This window comes from Sinohyriopsis cumingii, chromosome 14, assembly GCF_028554795.1.
Source record: "Sinohyriopsis cumingii isolate HCF-2022 chromosome 14, ASM2855479v2, whole genome shotgun sequence".
NCBI lineage: Eukaryota > Metazoa > Mollusca > Bivalvia > Unionida > Unionidae > Sinohyriopsis > Sinohyriopsis cumingii.
In genome coordinates this window covers 19,712,306-19,730,952 of record NC_142974.1, presented here as the reverse complement: position 1 = coordinate 19,730,952, position 18,647 = coordinate 19,712,306, and the positions used below count along the sequence as shown (strand labels likewise).

The following is an 18,647-nucleotide window of genomic DNA, read 5'->3' as shown; positions in this document are numbered from 1 at the left end:
GCAGGTGGTCAAAGTCTTTGAAATTGCCACCCAGCCGCTGCATCATGTTCTTTTTATGTACCCTTGTAATGACAACATGCACATCTGGGGGCCTTTCAGCCACTGAATTCTCTCATGGTAAATATCAGCACAGCATTAATTGATCAAATGATAACATCTTTTCCCACTCAGCAGGTGGTTAAAGCAGGACTGGCAAGCCTCTGAATTTGCTGTCAAGTCATTGCTTGTATGTGTACAGAAGACTCCTGTGTTGGTGATCTTCTGCCTCGCATATAAAAAAAGTGTCTAAATATGTGTGAGATTAAGCGTTGCCAAGAGCCCTGTACATGTCATCTATAAGAAAGATTTAAATATGAAAGCTCTAAAAACCAGGATACTTTCTCTCAATTTTGCTTAGTAGTTTCAGAGTTGTTTAAAGTTTTTCAATTAACTGTAATGGTGTCGATATCTGTTGGTGAACTGACATCAATTACACACATTTTAAAGTCCTTATGCCAGGATGCTTTCTGTAAAGCATCAGTTATGTAAAATTGAAGGTCCTCTATGCCAGCTTGTTTTCTGTTAAATTTGGTCAAATACTGTTGTGTGAATTTGTGAAGAAGTCATTTATAGGCTTTTCTATTTTTAGTAATGGTGGCCATATTTGATGGTGGATCAGCAACAGTTTTACAAATTGAAAATCCTTTCATACCAGAATGTTATCTCTATTATTACAAATTGAAAAGCCCTTCATACCAGAATGTTATCTCTATAACAATTTCAAACTGAAAGTCCCTTTATACAAGAATGTTATCTCCATAATGATACAAATTGAAAATCCTTTCATACCAGAATGTTATCTCTATGATTACAAATTGAAAAGCCCTTCATACCAGAATGTTATCTCTATAACAATTTCAAACTGAAAGTCCCTTTATACCAGAATGTTATCTCCATAATGATACAACTTGAAAAGCCTTCATACCAGAATGTTATCGCTATGATTACAAATTGAAAAGCCCTTCATATCAGAATGTTATCTCTATAACGATTACAAACTGAAAAGCCCTTCATATCAGAATATTATCTCGATAACAATTACAAATTGAAAAGCCCTTCATACTAGAATGTTATCTCCTTAATGATTACAAATTGAAAAGCCCTTCATATCAGAATATTATTTCTATAACGATTACAAATGAAAAGCCCTTCATACTAGAATGTTATCCCTATGATTACAAATTGATGTTGTTGTTGTTGTTGTAGGGCTTAACGCCATTTTTCAGCACGCGATTGGCTATACATGGCGGCCAGTATTAATGGTGGAGGAAGAACCCGGGAAAACCCCGGAAAGAACCACCGACCCATGAGAAGCTACTGGCAAGCTTTCTCACATACCCACATTAGCTGAATCCGAGACTCGAACCCACGTAGACAGAGGTGAGATGGCAGTGATCCGTAACGGAGAGCGCTTTAGACCACTCGGCCACTCGGGGCCCCGATTACAAATTGAAAAGCCCTTCATACCAGAATGTCACCTCTATAATGAATGCAAATTCAAAATCCCTTCATACCAGAATGTTATCTCTATGATGATTACAAATCAAAAAGCCCTTCATACCAAAATATTATCTCCTTAATGATTATAAATTGAAAAGCCCTTCATATCAGAATATTATTTCTATAACGATTACAAATCAAAAAGCCCTTCATACCAGAATGTTATCTCTATGATAACAAATTGAAAAGCCCTTCATACTAGAATGTTATCTCTATAACGAATGCAAATTGAAAATCCCTTCATACCAGAATGTTATCTCTATGATTATTACAAAATGAAAAGCCCTTCATACCAGAATGTTATCTCTGTAATGAATGCAAATTGAAAATCCCTTCATACCAGAATGTTATCTCTGTGATGATTACACAATGAAAATTCCTTCATACCAGAATGTTATCTCTATGATTACACAAGGAAAATCCCTTCATACCAGAATATTATCTCTATGATGATTACACAATGAAAAGCCCTTCATACCAGAATGTTATCTCTGTAATGATTACACAAAGAAAATCCCTTCATACCAGAATATTATCTCTATGATGATTACAAAATGAAAAGCCCTTCATACCAGAATGTTATCTCTATAACGAATGCAAATTGAAAATCCCTTCATACCAGAATGTTATCTCTATGATGATTACACAATGAAAATCCCTTCATACCACAATGTTATCTCTGTAACGAATGCAAATTGAAAATCCCTTCATACCAGAATGTTATCTCTATGATGATTATACAATGAAAATCCCTTCATACCAGAATGTTATCTCTATGATGATTACACAATGAAAAGCCCTTCATACCAGAATGTTATCTCTGTAACGAATGCAAATTGAAAATCCCTTCATATCAGAATGTTATCTCTATGATGATTACACAATGAAAAGCCCTTCATACCAGAATGTTATCTCTGTAATGATTACACAAAGAAAATCCCTTCATACCAGAATATTATCTCTATGATGATTACAAAATGAAAAGCCCTTCATACCAGAATGTTATCTCTATAACGAATGCAAATTGAAAATCCCTTCATACCAGAATGTTATCTCTATGATTACACAATGAAAATCCCTTCATACCAGAATGTTATCTCTATGATGATTACACAATGAAAATCCCTTCATACCACAATGTTATCTCTGTAACGAATGCAAATTGAAAATCCCTTCATACCAGAATGTTATCTCTATGATGATTACACAATGAAAATCCCTTCATACCAGAATGTTATCTCTATGATGATTACACAATGAAAAGCCCTTCATACCAGAATGTTATCTCTGTAACGAATGCAAATTGAAAATCCCTTCATATCAGAATGTTATCTCTATGATGATTACACAATGAAAAGCCCTTCATACCAGAATGTTATCTCTGTAATGATTACACAAAGAAAATCCCTTCATATCAGAATATTATCTCTCAAAGTTGGGATAAATTCTGTTGAGTGGTTTTTGTGAAATAATTACAAGTTGGTGTTTAATCGTAAACTAACATCATTTTGTACAACTATAAAAGTCTTCATCTTGCCAGAATTGCTTTCCATCAAGCATCGTTATATTCTAATCAGCCGGGGTGTTATTTGAGTTGTTTAAAAGTGTTATACTTTGAAAATCACATAATTAATAAACGTCCAAAAGGGTCTTCATGCCTGGATGATTTCTGTGAAATATGACCAACTTCTGTGTAGCATTACTGGAGAAGCCATTTAAAGGTTTCACTATTGTTGGTAATTACAGTCAAATTTGATGGCAGATCAACACCAATGTACAATATGCAAATATAATCTATGCCAAGTTTCGATGAAATTGCGTCAGGTGGGTTTTGCGATAATTAGGCAGAAAATACTGTTAATGGACATTTGTAATGGTAGCAAGATTTGTTCATATTGTTTGTAATGTTGACCATATTTGATTAGTGGATGACAATCATATGTATAGACTTAAAAAGATCTTCATGTGAAGATGCTTTCAGTCAAATTTGATTGAATTCTGTTTAGAGGTTTCGAAGTAGTCTTTTTATCTTTATTTAATAACAATGACCATATATTCTAAGAAAAGATTGGCATCATTTGCATAAATCTTCAAGTCTTTCACGCCAAGATGCACACTACTAAATCTAGTAAAAATTGGTTCAGCGATTTTTGAGAATAACTTTAGAATACCATAGCAATTACACACAACACAAGCTGACCTATACCATAAAAACACTTGACCTCAGAAACTGTGAGTCTACTTGCATGTACGTTCACAGGATTGTGTGCCTTAGAAGCACAACGTATGAAGATTCCTGAACAACAATTGGTCATTAGTTGTCTTATAAAACACGCAATAGTAGTCTACAATATACAGCGGCCAGTGCACAAAACCCACATATAGAACATCAGTAAAATGTGACTTTTAAAAGGAATGTAGAGACTCTAGCTGCTAGTAATCGATCTTCACATGTTATTTAACAGTCTCAGTCTCAATTGTTGTATGCCATTAACACTGCCACTGAAAGCAAACTCAAGTCAGCTTGATGCAGTGTTCATATACACACACTTACATACATGAGTAGAACTTTCTATTATTTTTATCCAAGGCAGATCTCTTACAAATGAGAACATATTTGATTTTTCACTTGTATACTCCAAAGTGTAAAGATTTGTTTTTGATGAAAGGTAATTGCTTTGGAAATAGAGAAACTTTCTGAGTAAACATTGACCATATAGGACTTTCATTGTCCTAAACCCAAACTAGAACAGGCACAGACAGAAGTATTTAAAAAACCGGGTTGCCCATTTCTTTTCAGGGATCAATAATGAAATGCAGACACATCTTAATATAGATATAAATTCAAGGAAAATAACACTTAATTTTCCGAGGGATTATTTTACTTCCATCAATCTATTTACCTAATAAGCTTAAAAATATAATTACTATGCGGTATTTTCAGAATTTTCATGACAAAATTCTTGGTGTATTTACATGTAGATCACAATCTAACCTGGTCTATTCGAATAAATATGTTTAAAAAAGGTAAATTCTTATCTTTGGCTACTTCAGAAAAAGCAGAACATTCATTCCTTTTCAGAATAGGGTCGTATTTTATAAAAATTATACTCAGCCATATTTGGACTATTGTAATGTAATTTGGGGCAATACCTCTAATTCAAACATAATAAAACTTTTAAGACTCCAAAAGAGGGCATGCAATTTAATTCTAGATCAATGTATAGAAATTTGTTATGATGCAATGAATTATACAAAAATATTACCAATATATGAAAAAATATTCTCTAGAAAGACCAAATTTATGTATAAAGTGTCCAGAAAAGCCATTCCTGTCTATGTATGCAATATCTTTTACAACAGAGATGTTGATGATAATCAAAAATTTAAGGTCTGTTAAAAGTAAAAATTACATCATACCAAAGCCACAGAAAGAATTGCTTAAAACGAGTCTACTGGTATGGAACAATTCCAAGTGACATAAGGCAGGCTCCTTGCATTTCTTATCATAATCAACATCTTAAATGGACAAAATCTTAACACATTAACCCCTGGAGCTTTTTGTCATTTTTGCCTAAAAATCGAGTAGGAAACACATTTTGAAAGCTATTTCTGACTCGAAAACACCAAATCCCCGGTCATCTTTCAATAACATACTGCCTAGTGGTGTTAGAAACATCGATTTTCATTGGCTATTTGACTCGCACATGAGCAGAAGGGTAAAAACTGGATTTCTTTTTTCTTTTTTTTTGCTAACGTGGCGCTCACCAGATAATATGTACTTTTGAGAGAGTGATGTATGTAGGGTGAAGTAGTTCGCATTTAAAACAAGCACAGTGGAGAGAATGTTTGCATACCTCTATGCTACATTAATGTAAAGTGGATGATATTTCTTTTGGATATTGTACTTTTGGAAATTTTACATGATTTAAGCACACTGCTAACTAAAATGACTGCTCCCTTGTGTTAAAAAATCAGTCTGAATTAGTCTAAAGTACACTATACATAGCAACTATTAAAATAGGGAAAATGAATTTTGCCAGACTAGACAATACCAGCTTCTGAAAGTGCAATGAATGAATTACCAAATATATAAAATGTAAAAAAGTTATCGGCTCTTTTTTATACAATTTACCTCTGAAGCTCAGGAAGTGAAAATGACCAAGTAGAGCTAGCACTTTTTTGAAAGGTGCACATTTGAAGTAAGGCTAAGCTGTATACTCTATAACCCATAGTACACCCATCAATCATACACCAAAATAAAGGGAATTAAAGGTTCTTTGCATTATACCTAAGATATGCAAGATCTTTTTTAAATAGCCAGTATAACCAGTGAGGAAAGCCGGGGACATTCCTTTTCTTTAAAATCCTAACCCTATGCAAAATGCGAAACTGTATAGTGCCACCTAAACACAGCCATTTTTTTTGTATGGAGACCACTCTTTATTCCAAATGCCCATCTTATCCTACGTTTTGCAAAGGTTCATCTGTCTGTTTGAAGTTGATACCGGTTTGCCTTAGATCTGAGACCAAAAAGTCTAAAATCCGGACACAAAATCAGATTCCAACCATGGGCAAATTTTGGGTAAAAAAAAGTCGGGTCCAAAAAATGAGGTTTTTCTATTTGTATTTTGTAGTGCAACTAGATATTCCAGATTATTTGGTATCATTGCAGAGCTATATCTGTCTACCTTTCTATAATACCACCCACTTTAGTATATCATGCATTACCATGACACTACAAAGCTCGACAGCAGGCTACTACCTCCTGCCCCATAAAGTCATTGCTAGGGGTTAATGTGTTAAGACACTTGAACAGTGATAAGTATATATAAATACACCGCCTGCTTTTCTCTGATTATACATCTTTTCTACAGAGAAATTTTTCAATACAATATACTTTATTTCTTTTCATGTGGTCACTGATCCTTATGTATTGTGAACTTGATTTTCAAACTCAATTTTTGTGTGTCAAGTCTAATTGCTGTATGTTACATTGTGCTGTATATAGTGAATATATGTACATAATAGACATCTTTGCTAGCCAAGGTTATGATATGCTAACCCTATCTACACCTTGGTGGATCGAACAAATATAACTGCAGTGCTTCAAGTCTGTGATCATTGGCAAGGTCAGCACACAAATGGAATGGATTCATAAATAAATAATTTGCCACTACCAGTTCTTTCTTTCCCTCAGATACATCTGTAATGGCTTCTCTCTGGTACTTAGTCATACTTTTGATTTCAAACTTACACAGTAACCTTTTGAAGACAATTGCCTCTATCATTTTCGGCTGATATATAATACAGCACTGTTACACGCTATTGGTTAGCTGGTATTACATGCTAAGGGAGATTATTCATAAACTTCAATATATGTTGCTTGGACAAAGCACTGAAATATCTGATCGATCTGCCAAGGGTGTAGATAGGGTTTACACATCGGAACCTTGGTTAGCAAAGATGCAAAATAGGGAGCCTCAAGGTAAATTGGTTTTTGTAACTATCTTGAGTTACCTTCTTAAATAAAGTCATTATTGTTATTATCATTATTATCATTACTATTATTATTAAATAAGGCAATCTACATGTTGTTTTATGTGACTGGCATTTTCTGTACAGATCCCACCACCAACAAACACATGCATATATTGATGCCCGAGCTTTTGCATTAACGTACAGGGAGAGCTACCGATACTTATACTAGATACTTGAACTATTTATTTCTCACCTTTTAAGTTTCTCCATATTGACATTATTTTCCTTTGCCAGAGACTTCTTAAGTGCATATAAATCCCTTCTTGATCTTTGCACCATAGTGTACGGGTTGGGGATGTTATTACTGAAATGAACACCAGCAATTTTAGTTCTTCAGAATAGCATACATCTAGTACTAATGTCACTTTTTGGTGTTAATCCAGAATTTGTCACATTAGTTCAGTGAACTATAACTCACATTTCTATTTATGTGTTGAAAAACAAATATTACTTTTACACATATGAACATAATTCTTTGCCTGCAAATATAAATGAAATCTTCAACATTTCTTTTTAACTGATGAGTACAGATAAGTAGAATTTCAATTAAATATTCCACTTATTTACTTAAACAGCAACGACTAGATACTTAAAACATAAAATGTACCTATTCTACACTCTACTGGGTCAAAATCGATCAGGTGAACATTTTACTTTGAATGATGAACTAGTCCTAAGCTTTATCTTCTCATGTTCTTTCAGCAGGCATATTTGTTAAAAAGAAGAAATCAACAAATACTATATTTTACAGTCTTTTTGATCTCAGAATAAACCTGATTTATTATCAATGAATGTGCCACAGATGACCCCAATCAGGTCTTTATGCAGTCTGGGGCCATGATTCTTCCAAATTGTGACCCTGGAAAATAAATGCATTCAAAATCTTATCAGTATAATGGTGCCCGCCAAATTCAGTTGAAATCCATCAATCCTCGATGAAGGAATGCTGCAGAAACAAAAGCCAGGAGAACAGGAAATCAAAGTGCATAACTGACGGGTAAATGATGTAATGGAAACCTGAAATTAAATTCATCCAAGTTTCAGCAAAATAAAGTAACATCCCAAATTTGGTTGAAATCTAAAAAACCTTGGTAAAGTTATTACATAGAAACCACGGTTAGAAGGATGGGCAATCAGGGGGGCATAACTCTGATGTAAATGATGTAGTGGAATGGTGGAAATCAAACTTGTTCAAGATATAAAGCAAAGTGCCAAATTTGGCTCAGATCCAACAAATGTTTGCTGGTGAACCAAACATATGATGGATGGAGAGACAAATAGATGGACATCACCATCACTACAGGGTTCCAAAAACTATTTCAATTAATTCTAATTAATTCTCCTAATTAATTCGCATTCTAAGACTCATACTTTTTATCAGACAGAAAGACAGACTTCTCCTGGGCGACTTGTTGCCACAGAGGCAATCTCTTTAGGTTGATTTGTACCCCTGTGTTCTCTCGTTCTTTGCTGTAGATGTGTGCATTGGAGGGTATGGATGGTTGTGGTTGTATTTGTTGACCTTGACCATGTTGGGGGCTGTCACTAACAGCTTTGTATTGGAGGTCCTCAGAGCCCTCCTTGTTACCATGCTGTATGGTAGACGGCATTGCAAGAGAGATACTTGAGCGTCTGAAGATGGTATAAAAAAATAACATTTAAAAATGAAAATAAAATACAAGAGACCATAACAAATCTCGTGTGATAATTCAGAATCACCCCTTACACTTTAAGAAGAATATACAGAAAGAAATACCATTTTAACAAAAATCATTAATGAACACTACCATCTCTCAGATATCATTCAAAACAGCAAGAAAATGTCCATGCATATAAATAATTATTTAAATCAAAGTATTGACAATACTGATGGTTTGTGTGATTGAAGTCTAATGTACTTTTACATAAAATCAGATAAAAAAAAATAGATATTGCTATTACAGGTTCTTTTAACTATTATAGACACATTACTCTAAATAATCTTTTAATATTGTTTTAAAAAAAAATCTTTTTTTGTCACTATCTAGGAACAATATCCCTGGGAGATAACTAATATATAGTACAATCATTTATATTAGTTACCTCTCTTGATAGGAAAAATTTACCTTAAAGTCAGTGTAAACTTTTGCTATTACAGTAATATTAATTTCAGAAAGACCAGTTTGTTACTCTTATTAGTAATATAAAATATATTTGGTACAAATGAATGAATACAGTTCCAAAGACATAGTGGGTCTGACATTCCTCTATACCAAAATGGTACAAATGAATGGATACCATCCCAAAGACATAGTGGGTCTGACATTCCTATAAACCAAAATGGTACAAATGAATGAATACCATCCCAAAGACATAGTGGGTCTGACATTCCTGTAAACCAAAATGGAATTTCTGGCTACAATGAAATATGTTGTTCGGTTGTTGTTTTTTTTTTTTTTTTGGGGGGGGACTGTGCCATACATGGGGAATATTCTTCCCCAATTGTGAAATTTAAAAAGCATATTAGAGTATTCTAACTGTGCATGAATTGTTAATAGAAAGTGTTGAATTTAACAACAGAATCAATGATGCATTGTCATCAACCAAACTGATCACAACTAAGAAAGAATGTATAAATACCTTGTTTGCCGGGCAATAAGTCAATGCAGAATATAAATTGAATGGGTAAATTTTGTAAATTTTCCATCATTCATCCATATATAAGTCGATATGGAATGTAAGATGTGGCCATATCAATTACCTTGTCTTTATCTTTTTCACTTCATTCCACACAGCATCGCGAATTTTATCCTATCTGTAACTCAGTAACCCTTCTGGTCTGGTTCATAAAATACAACTAAAAGTACACAATTTGCTTCATAGAAAATATTTTAAATGTATTATGTACTTTTAGTTACATATAATGATGCTGACCTGAAAATTTATTGACTTACAGATCGGATAAAATTTGTGATGCTGTGTGGAATTAAACTATAATCACTTCCGGTTTCATAAATATTAAAAGTATCACTGTATACTATTTCAGAATACAAGTAATATGGAAATTACATCATTAATGCTAAAATGCTTTTTCCACTTTTTTAGGAGGGAAAAAGAGATACAAAGAGAGATATATATATGCATTCCATCACATTTTTTCTTGTACCTTGTGATCAAAATGAAATCTCTCTCTCTCTCTCTCTCTCTCGCTCTCTATATATATAGTATGTTGTATCAATGATATACATGGAGATATATAAACTTTTCACTAAAAGAAAGTGAGCCTTGCCAAGTCTCCTTTTAATGAAAAATTTATACAAGTGGCATATCAGTGTACATACTTTACATATATTTTATTTATATTACATAACTACATATATTTGCCCTTTGAACGGAATTAAGATTTACTACAGGCAGCTGTATACTGAGTGAAAAAACACCTCACATCCCCGAGTGTGTCCGCTGCAAAATGTAGTTCTATGCCTTCTGTGGCTGTTCACAATCACCTTTGCATATTGAGAAGTTGATTTATTTTTCTTTTTAGTTTCTATGTTTCTTCACATTGATTAAATCAATTAGATACACACTTATGATTTAAACACGAAAGATGTTTTAATGATAAAAGTAGAGCATTGCAAACACATGGTTTACTACCCCATTCACATGAAAGCTTAGCATTTTATGTACCGGTGCATGGAAATTAATGTGGAATAGAAACAAAGAAAAATGATGAACCAGCAAGAGGTAATTAAAATATTTTAGTATATTTATAGTTGATCTCATTACTCTACTTTAGTAACAGTACCACTGACCATAAAATCTCTCTCTCTCTCTCACTCCAGTTAGTTTGACTTGAAAACTCTCTCTCTCTCTCGTAAGTTTGACTTCAAATCTCTCTCTCTCTTGCCCTTTGGTCGGTTTGACAAATTTTACCATCATTCTTAAGTCCAGAAACATCGTGTGATAACACAAATGAAAATCATCTAAGCTCATAATTTCACAGATTTTAGCTCGTATCTTGCTATGATGGTTCAGAGAGACAGAGAGATACAGGCCTTTGGACATTTTCATATTTAATTAATAATAATCAATTTTCAGAACATTATAGTATGTTTAAGAAACAACAACAACAAAACAATAAATACATCCCAGTATGTGTACCACGTAACCAAGAAATTTACTGTATAATGCTGACATGGATTGCAACTTTGTATCATTGATAAACCCCAAGGAAAGTGTACACATATTGTTATGACGAACCATATTCTTGTAGGTAACTTGGTGTAAATTTAAGATTTTAGCCAGTGAGTTTTTCCAACTCTTTGTGGCTTTTTTAAAAAGTTTTTTTTTAAACCTTATTGCTAGTTTTTAGCTGAAACTTTTTTCAAAGAGAGAAAACATTAGTAAACAAAACAGTTGTTGTTGTTGTTGTAGGGTTTAATGCACATGATAGGCTATACATGACAGCCTGTATAAATGGTGGTGGTAGAACCCGGTAAAACCCCTGAAAGAATCAATGAACCACAAGATGCTACTGGCAAGCTTTCTCACCTACCCAAAATGGCTGAACCTTGAGACTCGAACATCGAACCCACACAGACAGAGGTGAGATGGCATTGATCCCTAACGGTGTGTGCTTTAGACCTCTTGGCCACTCGGGGACCCAAACTAAATAATGAATGTAATCTAAGGAATTACATACCATACTCCTTCAGGGTTTAAATATTCACAATAGTTATAGCCATAGAGATTCCAAGAGTAAGATCACAAATATCAGTTAAGTGAACAATAAAGATTACCATGCAATCATCAAGACAACTCTGTCTGTCTCTCTCATAAGGGGGTGTAATTTTTATCTGATCATGGGGTGCAATAAGAAAATTGTGATGGAATATGTCTTTGTCATGGTTACTTATCTTCTAACTTGTTGATTCTAGTGCACATATATCAAATTTAAAGAACGTATATTACATATAACTTACATGACTAATACATGCTGCTTGAGCGTAATTACATCTGATCTATGTTAATTTTTTAATACTGATGATCATGTAATTCTTAGACGGGTCCTATATTTGTTCATATATGATCTCTTCCCCAAAATTAAATTATATTTACATATCATTTTTCTTACTTTTGGAGAATTTTTTCCATACACAAAATTATGTGACATACAAAAAAGCAATTCAGATGACAAAATTCATATACAGCAAACATGATATGTAAAACAATAGATATAAATGTTTAGACCTGGCCAGTGAAAAATACCCAGTTAGATCTACACAATATTTTTCTTGTCTAAAACACTCATCGTGCCACATTTATGCAATGATAATCCACTGCATACTCATTTTGACCCCCCCCCCACTTTTTCACAATTTACTAAGGTGGCCCGCATGATCATTATCATAGGAGAAATACTAGAAGTACTGTATATTCAGGAAAAATATTTCCTTCTTGCTCATATATACATTTTCATAAAACTGTGTACAAATCATGGCTCACAGCCTTTATTTTTATATTTAAGAAAAAAATTCCACATAAGTTATTCTCGTATCAAAATTAATATAAATGCAGGCTGACCGATATTGATGTTATCAAATACTGACATTACAATATATAATTCATTCTGAAATTCTAATCAGCATTACTACATATCAATCAATACAAGTCTGTCAGGTATAAATAGCAACAGTTTACAATGGCCAGTGGAAGACAAAATAAAAACCATTGTAGTTTTTCCAACAGCTATAAATTTTGATACGGCACTTGTCTCCAGGTACAATCTGCGGAGAATGACTCATAGCTGATCTAAATATCTTGATATTGTCTCAAAGTGATAAAATGGCAACATTTCCATACACTTTTAAGCCAATAACTAAGCCATAACTACTGGTATTGTAAGAAAACAATGACAAACACTCTTGGCCAAAAACTTTAACCACTGATATTGTAAGAAACTGCAACACTGCTATATACTCAAGGCCAAGAAATCATTACTATTGATATTGTAAGAAATTGTAACACTGCTATATACTCAAGGCCAAGAAATCATTACTATTGATATTGTAAGAAATTGCAACACTGCTATATACTCAAGGCCAAGAAATCATTACTATTGATATTGTAAGAAATTGTAACACTGCTATATACTCAAGGCCAAGAAATCATTACTATTGATATTGTAAGAAACTGCAACACTGCAATATACTCAAGGCCAAGAAATCATTACTATTGATATTGTAAGAAACTGTAACACTGCAATATACTCAAGGCCAAGAAATCATTACTATTGATATTGTAAGAAATTGTAACACTGCAATATACTCAAGGCCAAGAAATCATTACTATTGATATTGTAAGAAATTGTAACACTGCTATACAATCTAGGCAAATATATCATAACTATTGATAGTGTAAAAAAATGTAAATACTACTATACACTCAAGGCCAAGATATCATAACTTCTGAAAATGTATGAAAATGAAAACACTGCTGTACACTCTAGGCCACAAAATCGTAACTACTGGTATTGTAAGAAATTGTAGCATTGCTCAACACACTAGGCCATAAAATCATAACTACTGATATCATAACAAAATGTAAACACAGCCAAGGTATCATAACTACTGATTAGGACCACCGCTCACAAAAGTGGTACAGCTATGTGAGCCATGATAAACAAAGTAGAAGAAAAACAGCATCAGTTTCCTTTCCTCTTTTATTACTTCAGTGTTTATCTCAGTCCCGATTATTAAATTAACTAGAAATATAAAAGGTAAATAAATGTATCTATCTTATATGTAACATGAAGGTTTTTAAATTCCCAAAAGTGTGGCACATTGGCCATACTACATAACATAGCAATAGTCTTTTTGATAGACATGGAAGTTTCCAATAGTCCCAAATGTAACCCATGTATAACTTCCTATCAGCAAATGTAGATTAGAAAATCTTTATAAAGAATAGGCAGATATAATGTCTCAAAATTATATCTGATTCAGTTGCTGTACATAATAAACTAGGTATTCAAAATTTAACCCCAACTTACCATTCATCTCAAATAGCCTTGAAATACCTCACCTTGAATATACTGTGTGACCTCACTATAACACAGCGATTGGGGTCCACAGAACCCAACTATGTTATGTACATAACTGTGTTATAACTAACCAAGTCAGTTAACTGAAGAAAATGTTGCATGTACCCCAAAAGTGGCTGGAGGTTGGTTGGTTGTAATAAAAGTGGACACAAAATACATGTTTTCATTCATAAAGACAAAACTAATCTGAAATACACTTGCATATTGACAACTTACATTTGTGTTGCACAATCCATAATGCATTATCTAAGCAAGATCATGTATCAGTAACATTCCATTAAAAAACAAATAACACATAACACATACATAACAAATGGTAGTACATGTACATGTACTCATTTGATCTATATCCCATTGTCAACAACAAATGCATGTCACTAAACAGTTCACTATGATATTCATTGTTACCAACAGTTCATGGCTCTGGTTGTTTACATGCTACAAGCACATTTACTTAAAAGTGGCTCAGATTTTGGTCAGCTGGAGGCATCTATCATCTTGCTGGAGCAGCCCAAGGCATGAAGCAATTCATTGGGAAATAAAAACATGTGAACAAATTAAAAAGTTTAATAAACATCCTTCCAACATGTCCCACCATCAATTAACTTGACAGCCAGTTATCTATTGTTTCAAAAGATTGGATATAATTTGTGTTTTTGCCACCACTGGTAGAGATCAAAACCATAAAACAATATTCCTGCATAAAGAAACTTTCACAGCACAATAAACATGTTCCAGTAACTTTGGAACATGTGACAATCCATCAGACTGCATTGCTTTTATTTAAATTTGGTACTGACTTCTTTTGATGAAAGGTGCTTTGTTTTTACTGAAGATTAAACAACCGACTTGCTTTGATAAAGGGTGCATTTGTCATTGAGTCATTGCTAAAGGCCAATATTGGAGGTCAAAACAAATACCTGATTGTTATCGCGGTGGCAACGTCAAACAATTGTAGAACACTGATTGAGACACACAAAAATTAATTTGCTAGTATTTATGCAGATTGATTGGTGCTTCAAAGGGAATTAGTTTTCTTTAAAATTTCAGCAAAATTATTTTTTCTGGGTAAATTTTAAAGAAAAAGAATTAGCCGTCGATTAGTGATCTGTAGCCTTTCTTGTTCCTGCTTCAGAAGGTTGGTCGATTGTAGCTAGACTGGTAGCATCACTATTTGAGTGTATCACAGCATAAGGTACTCTGGACAGATGTCAGCAAAAGTGGATTATGATAGAACAATGCAGTGTAAAGATGGTTTATCAATATGAACTAAATATTGTTTATGTAACAATAGATAGATTCCAGCATATTTTATATCCAAGTCTGTGACTTCCAAATGTTGTCACAACAAATATCGCCAGATGGTATATCTTGTTGGCAATAATGAAATAAAAAATCGTGACTTACAACATTAGCAAAGCCCAGCATGATCCCTAAATAAACATTTTACAAATTATTTTTGTACTTTTAAGAAGAATTCTTTTTTTGTGTATGCAAAAAATTCATGTATATGAAATTTCAGGACCATGCCAGGATCATATGCAATCTCTTCCCCAAAATGATATTACATTTTTTACATTTTCAGAGCACAATAACCTCCCAAGGAATATGAATGTGTGAGGATAAAAAAAGTGAATAATGCCAATTTAAAGGTATGTGTAATCAAATTCTAAAATATTACACCCATTACTAAAATAGTGCTGAAGACCTACATAACTCATGTGACATGTAAAACAGTTGTTTCTAATCAATTCGGTTTTAGAGGGTTTCAAGGCAGATTAATTCTTTAGGTACAAGTTGTTGTTACTGTTGTGGGATTTTACGCCATTTTTCAGCACACGATAGGTTATACATGGCGGCCAGTATTAATTGTGGAGGAAGAGCCCAGGAAAACCCCAGAAAGAACCACCGACCCATGAGAAGCTACTGGCAAGCTTTCTCACATATCCACATTGGCTGAATCCGAGACTCGAACCGACGCAGGCAGATGTGAGATGGCAGTGATCCGTAACAGAGAGCGCTTTAGACTACTTGGCCACTTTGGGCCCCTTAGGTACAAGTCACATGGGAAACCAATGTACACCTACAATAAGGTATGAGTCACATAGGTAACCAATGTACACCTACAATAAGGTACAAGTCACATATGCAACCAATGTACATCTAAAATATGGTACGAGTCACATAGGTAACCAATGTACATCTAAAATATGGTACGAGTCACATAGGCAACCAATGTACACCTACAATAAGGTATGAGTCACATAGGTAACCAATGTACATCTAAAATATGGTACGAGTCACATAGACAACCAATGTACATCTAAAATATGGTACGAGTCACATAGGTAACCAATGTACATCTAAAATATGGTACAAGTCACACAGGCAACCAAGGAACATGCATTGACACTATTAAAAAATTTCATTTCAAAATACAAGCAGAATTACAACGTATTAATAGAAAACTAGTTTTCAATGAATTAAAATACTAAGAAATGAAAAAAAAAATTAAAACAAATGTTGAAAAATATAAATAATAATAAAGTTTCAACTGCAAGCATAAGATTAAAATTAAGAGGTATGATAAAGGCAATTGCTCATGACATTATATCCAAATCTGTCCAGTCAAACTTTAATTCAAAGAAAATAATTTAAAAATTGCAAAAAGTAGTTACTTTTGTTTTGAATGTCTTACTGATTTTATAAAAAAGATCTATATAATTCAACATCATAATTCACACAAGGCTTTAATATTTATAATTTTTTTATTTAACATTTTTCTAACAATTTTCTCCTGATCTCAAATAATTATTATTATTAATCAATATTGAGTATAAAGAAAATAGTATTTTTCAAAACAATAGCATTTCCTTTATCTTACCCTTAATTCTGATGTAGATGTAATTACTTTTGTCGAGTGGTGTTCAGCCTGTTCAAAAGATAAGTTGTAGACAAAAAAAAAACAGCCAGCAGAATTTTTCCCAAAGTTTTCACATGTACATATTATTATTTTTACAGTGAGGAATGTATAATGTTTAATTTCTTACAAAATCATGATGTATTTATTGTGTTATTTGAGCAATGTTGAGCTTCCTAAACTGGCTGATCAATAACCTGATTTAATTCCTCCACAGACTGCTACTTACAGTTGAGTACTAAACTTTCCACTCCATAATCTGACTTCCTCCACAGACTGCTACTTACAGTTAAGTACTAAACTTTCCACTCCATAATCTGACTTCCTATGCAGACTGCTACCTACAGTTAAGTACTAAACATTCCACTCCATAATATGACTTCCTATGCAGACTGCTACTTACAGTTAAGTACTAAACTTTCCACTCCATAATCTGACTTCCTATGCAGACTGCTACTTACAGTTAAGTACTAAACATTCCACTCCATAATCTGACTTCCTCCACAGACTGCTACTTACAGTTGAGTACTAAACTTTCCACTCCATAATCTGACTTCCTATGCAGACTGCTACTTACAGTTAAGTACTAAACATTCCACTCCATAATCTGACTTCCTCCACAGACTGCTACTTACAGTTGAGTACTAAACATTCCACTCCATAATCTGACATCCTCCACAGACTGCTACTTACAGTTGAGTACTAAACTTTCCACTCCATAATCTGACTTCCTCCACAGACTGCTACTTACAGTTAAGTACTAAACTTTCCACTCCATAATCTGACATCCTATGCAGACTGCTACTTACAGTTAAGTACTAAACATTCCACTCCATAATCTGACTTCCTCCACAGACTGCTACTTACAGTTGAGTACTAAACATTCCACTCCATAATCTGACTTCCTCCACAGACTGCTACTTACAGTTAAGTACTAAACTTTCCACTCCATAACCTGACTTCCTCCAGACTGCTACTTACAGTTAAGTACTAAACATTCCAATCCATAACCTGACTTCCTCCAGACTGCTACTTACAGTTAAGTACTAAACATTCCACTCCATAATCTGACTTCCTCCACAGACTGCTACTTACAGTTGAGTACTAAACATTCCACTCCATAATCTGACTTCCTCCACAGACTGCTACTTACAGTTAAGTACTAAACTTTCCACTCCATAATCTGACTTCCTCCACAGACTGCTACTTATAGTTAAGTACTAAACATTCCACTCCATAATCTGACTTCCTATGCAGACTGCTACTTACAGTTAAGTACTAAACTTTCCACTCCATAATCTGACTTCCTATGCAGACTGCTACTTACAGTTAAGTATTAAACATTCCACTCCATAATCTGACTTCCTCCACAGACTGCTACTTACAGTTAAGTACTAAACTTTCCACTCCATAATCTGACTTCCTCCACAGACTGCTACTTATAGTTAAGTACTAAACATTCCACTCCATAATCTGACTTCCTCCACAGACTGCTACTTACAGTTAAGTACCAAACTTTCCACTCCATAATCTGACTTCCTCCACAGACTGCTACTTACAGTTAAG

At 33.7% G+C, this 18,647-nt stretch overlaps 1 protein-coding gene across 4 annotated transcripts in view; it reads right to left on the bottom strand.

Moving 5' to 3' along the window:
• The window catches only part of LOC149783372 (uncharacterized), a 97,980-nt gene that overhangs the window by 20,967 nt on the left and 58,366 nt on the right, over positions 1 to 18,647 (bottom strand). For 3 of the 4 annotated variants that reach the window (XM_089931601.1, XM_089931603.1, XM_089931604.1), the window contains 3 exons: positions 17,073 to 17,093; positions 8,452 to 8,712; positions 7,274 to 7,384 (listed from right to left, as the gene is read on the bottom strand). In XM_089931601.1, the coding sequence (XP_089787727.1) occupies positions 7,274 to 7,384; positions 8,452 to 8,712; positions 17,073 to 17,093 (393 nt within the window). The remainder of the gene's footprint in view (positions 1 to 7,273; positions 7,385 to 8,451; positions 8,713 to 17,072; positions 17,094 to 18,647) is intronic. The other variant, XM_089931602.1, reaches the window with a different exon arrangement.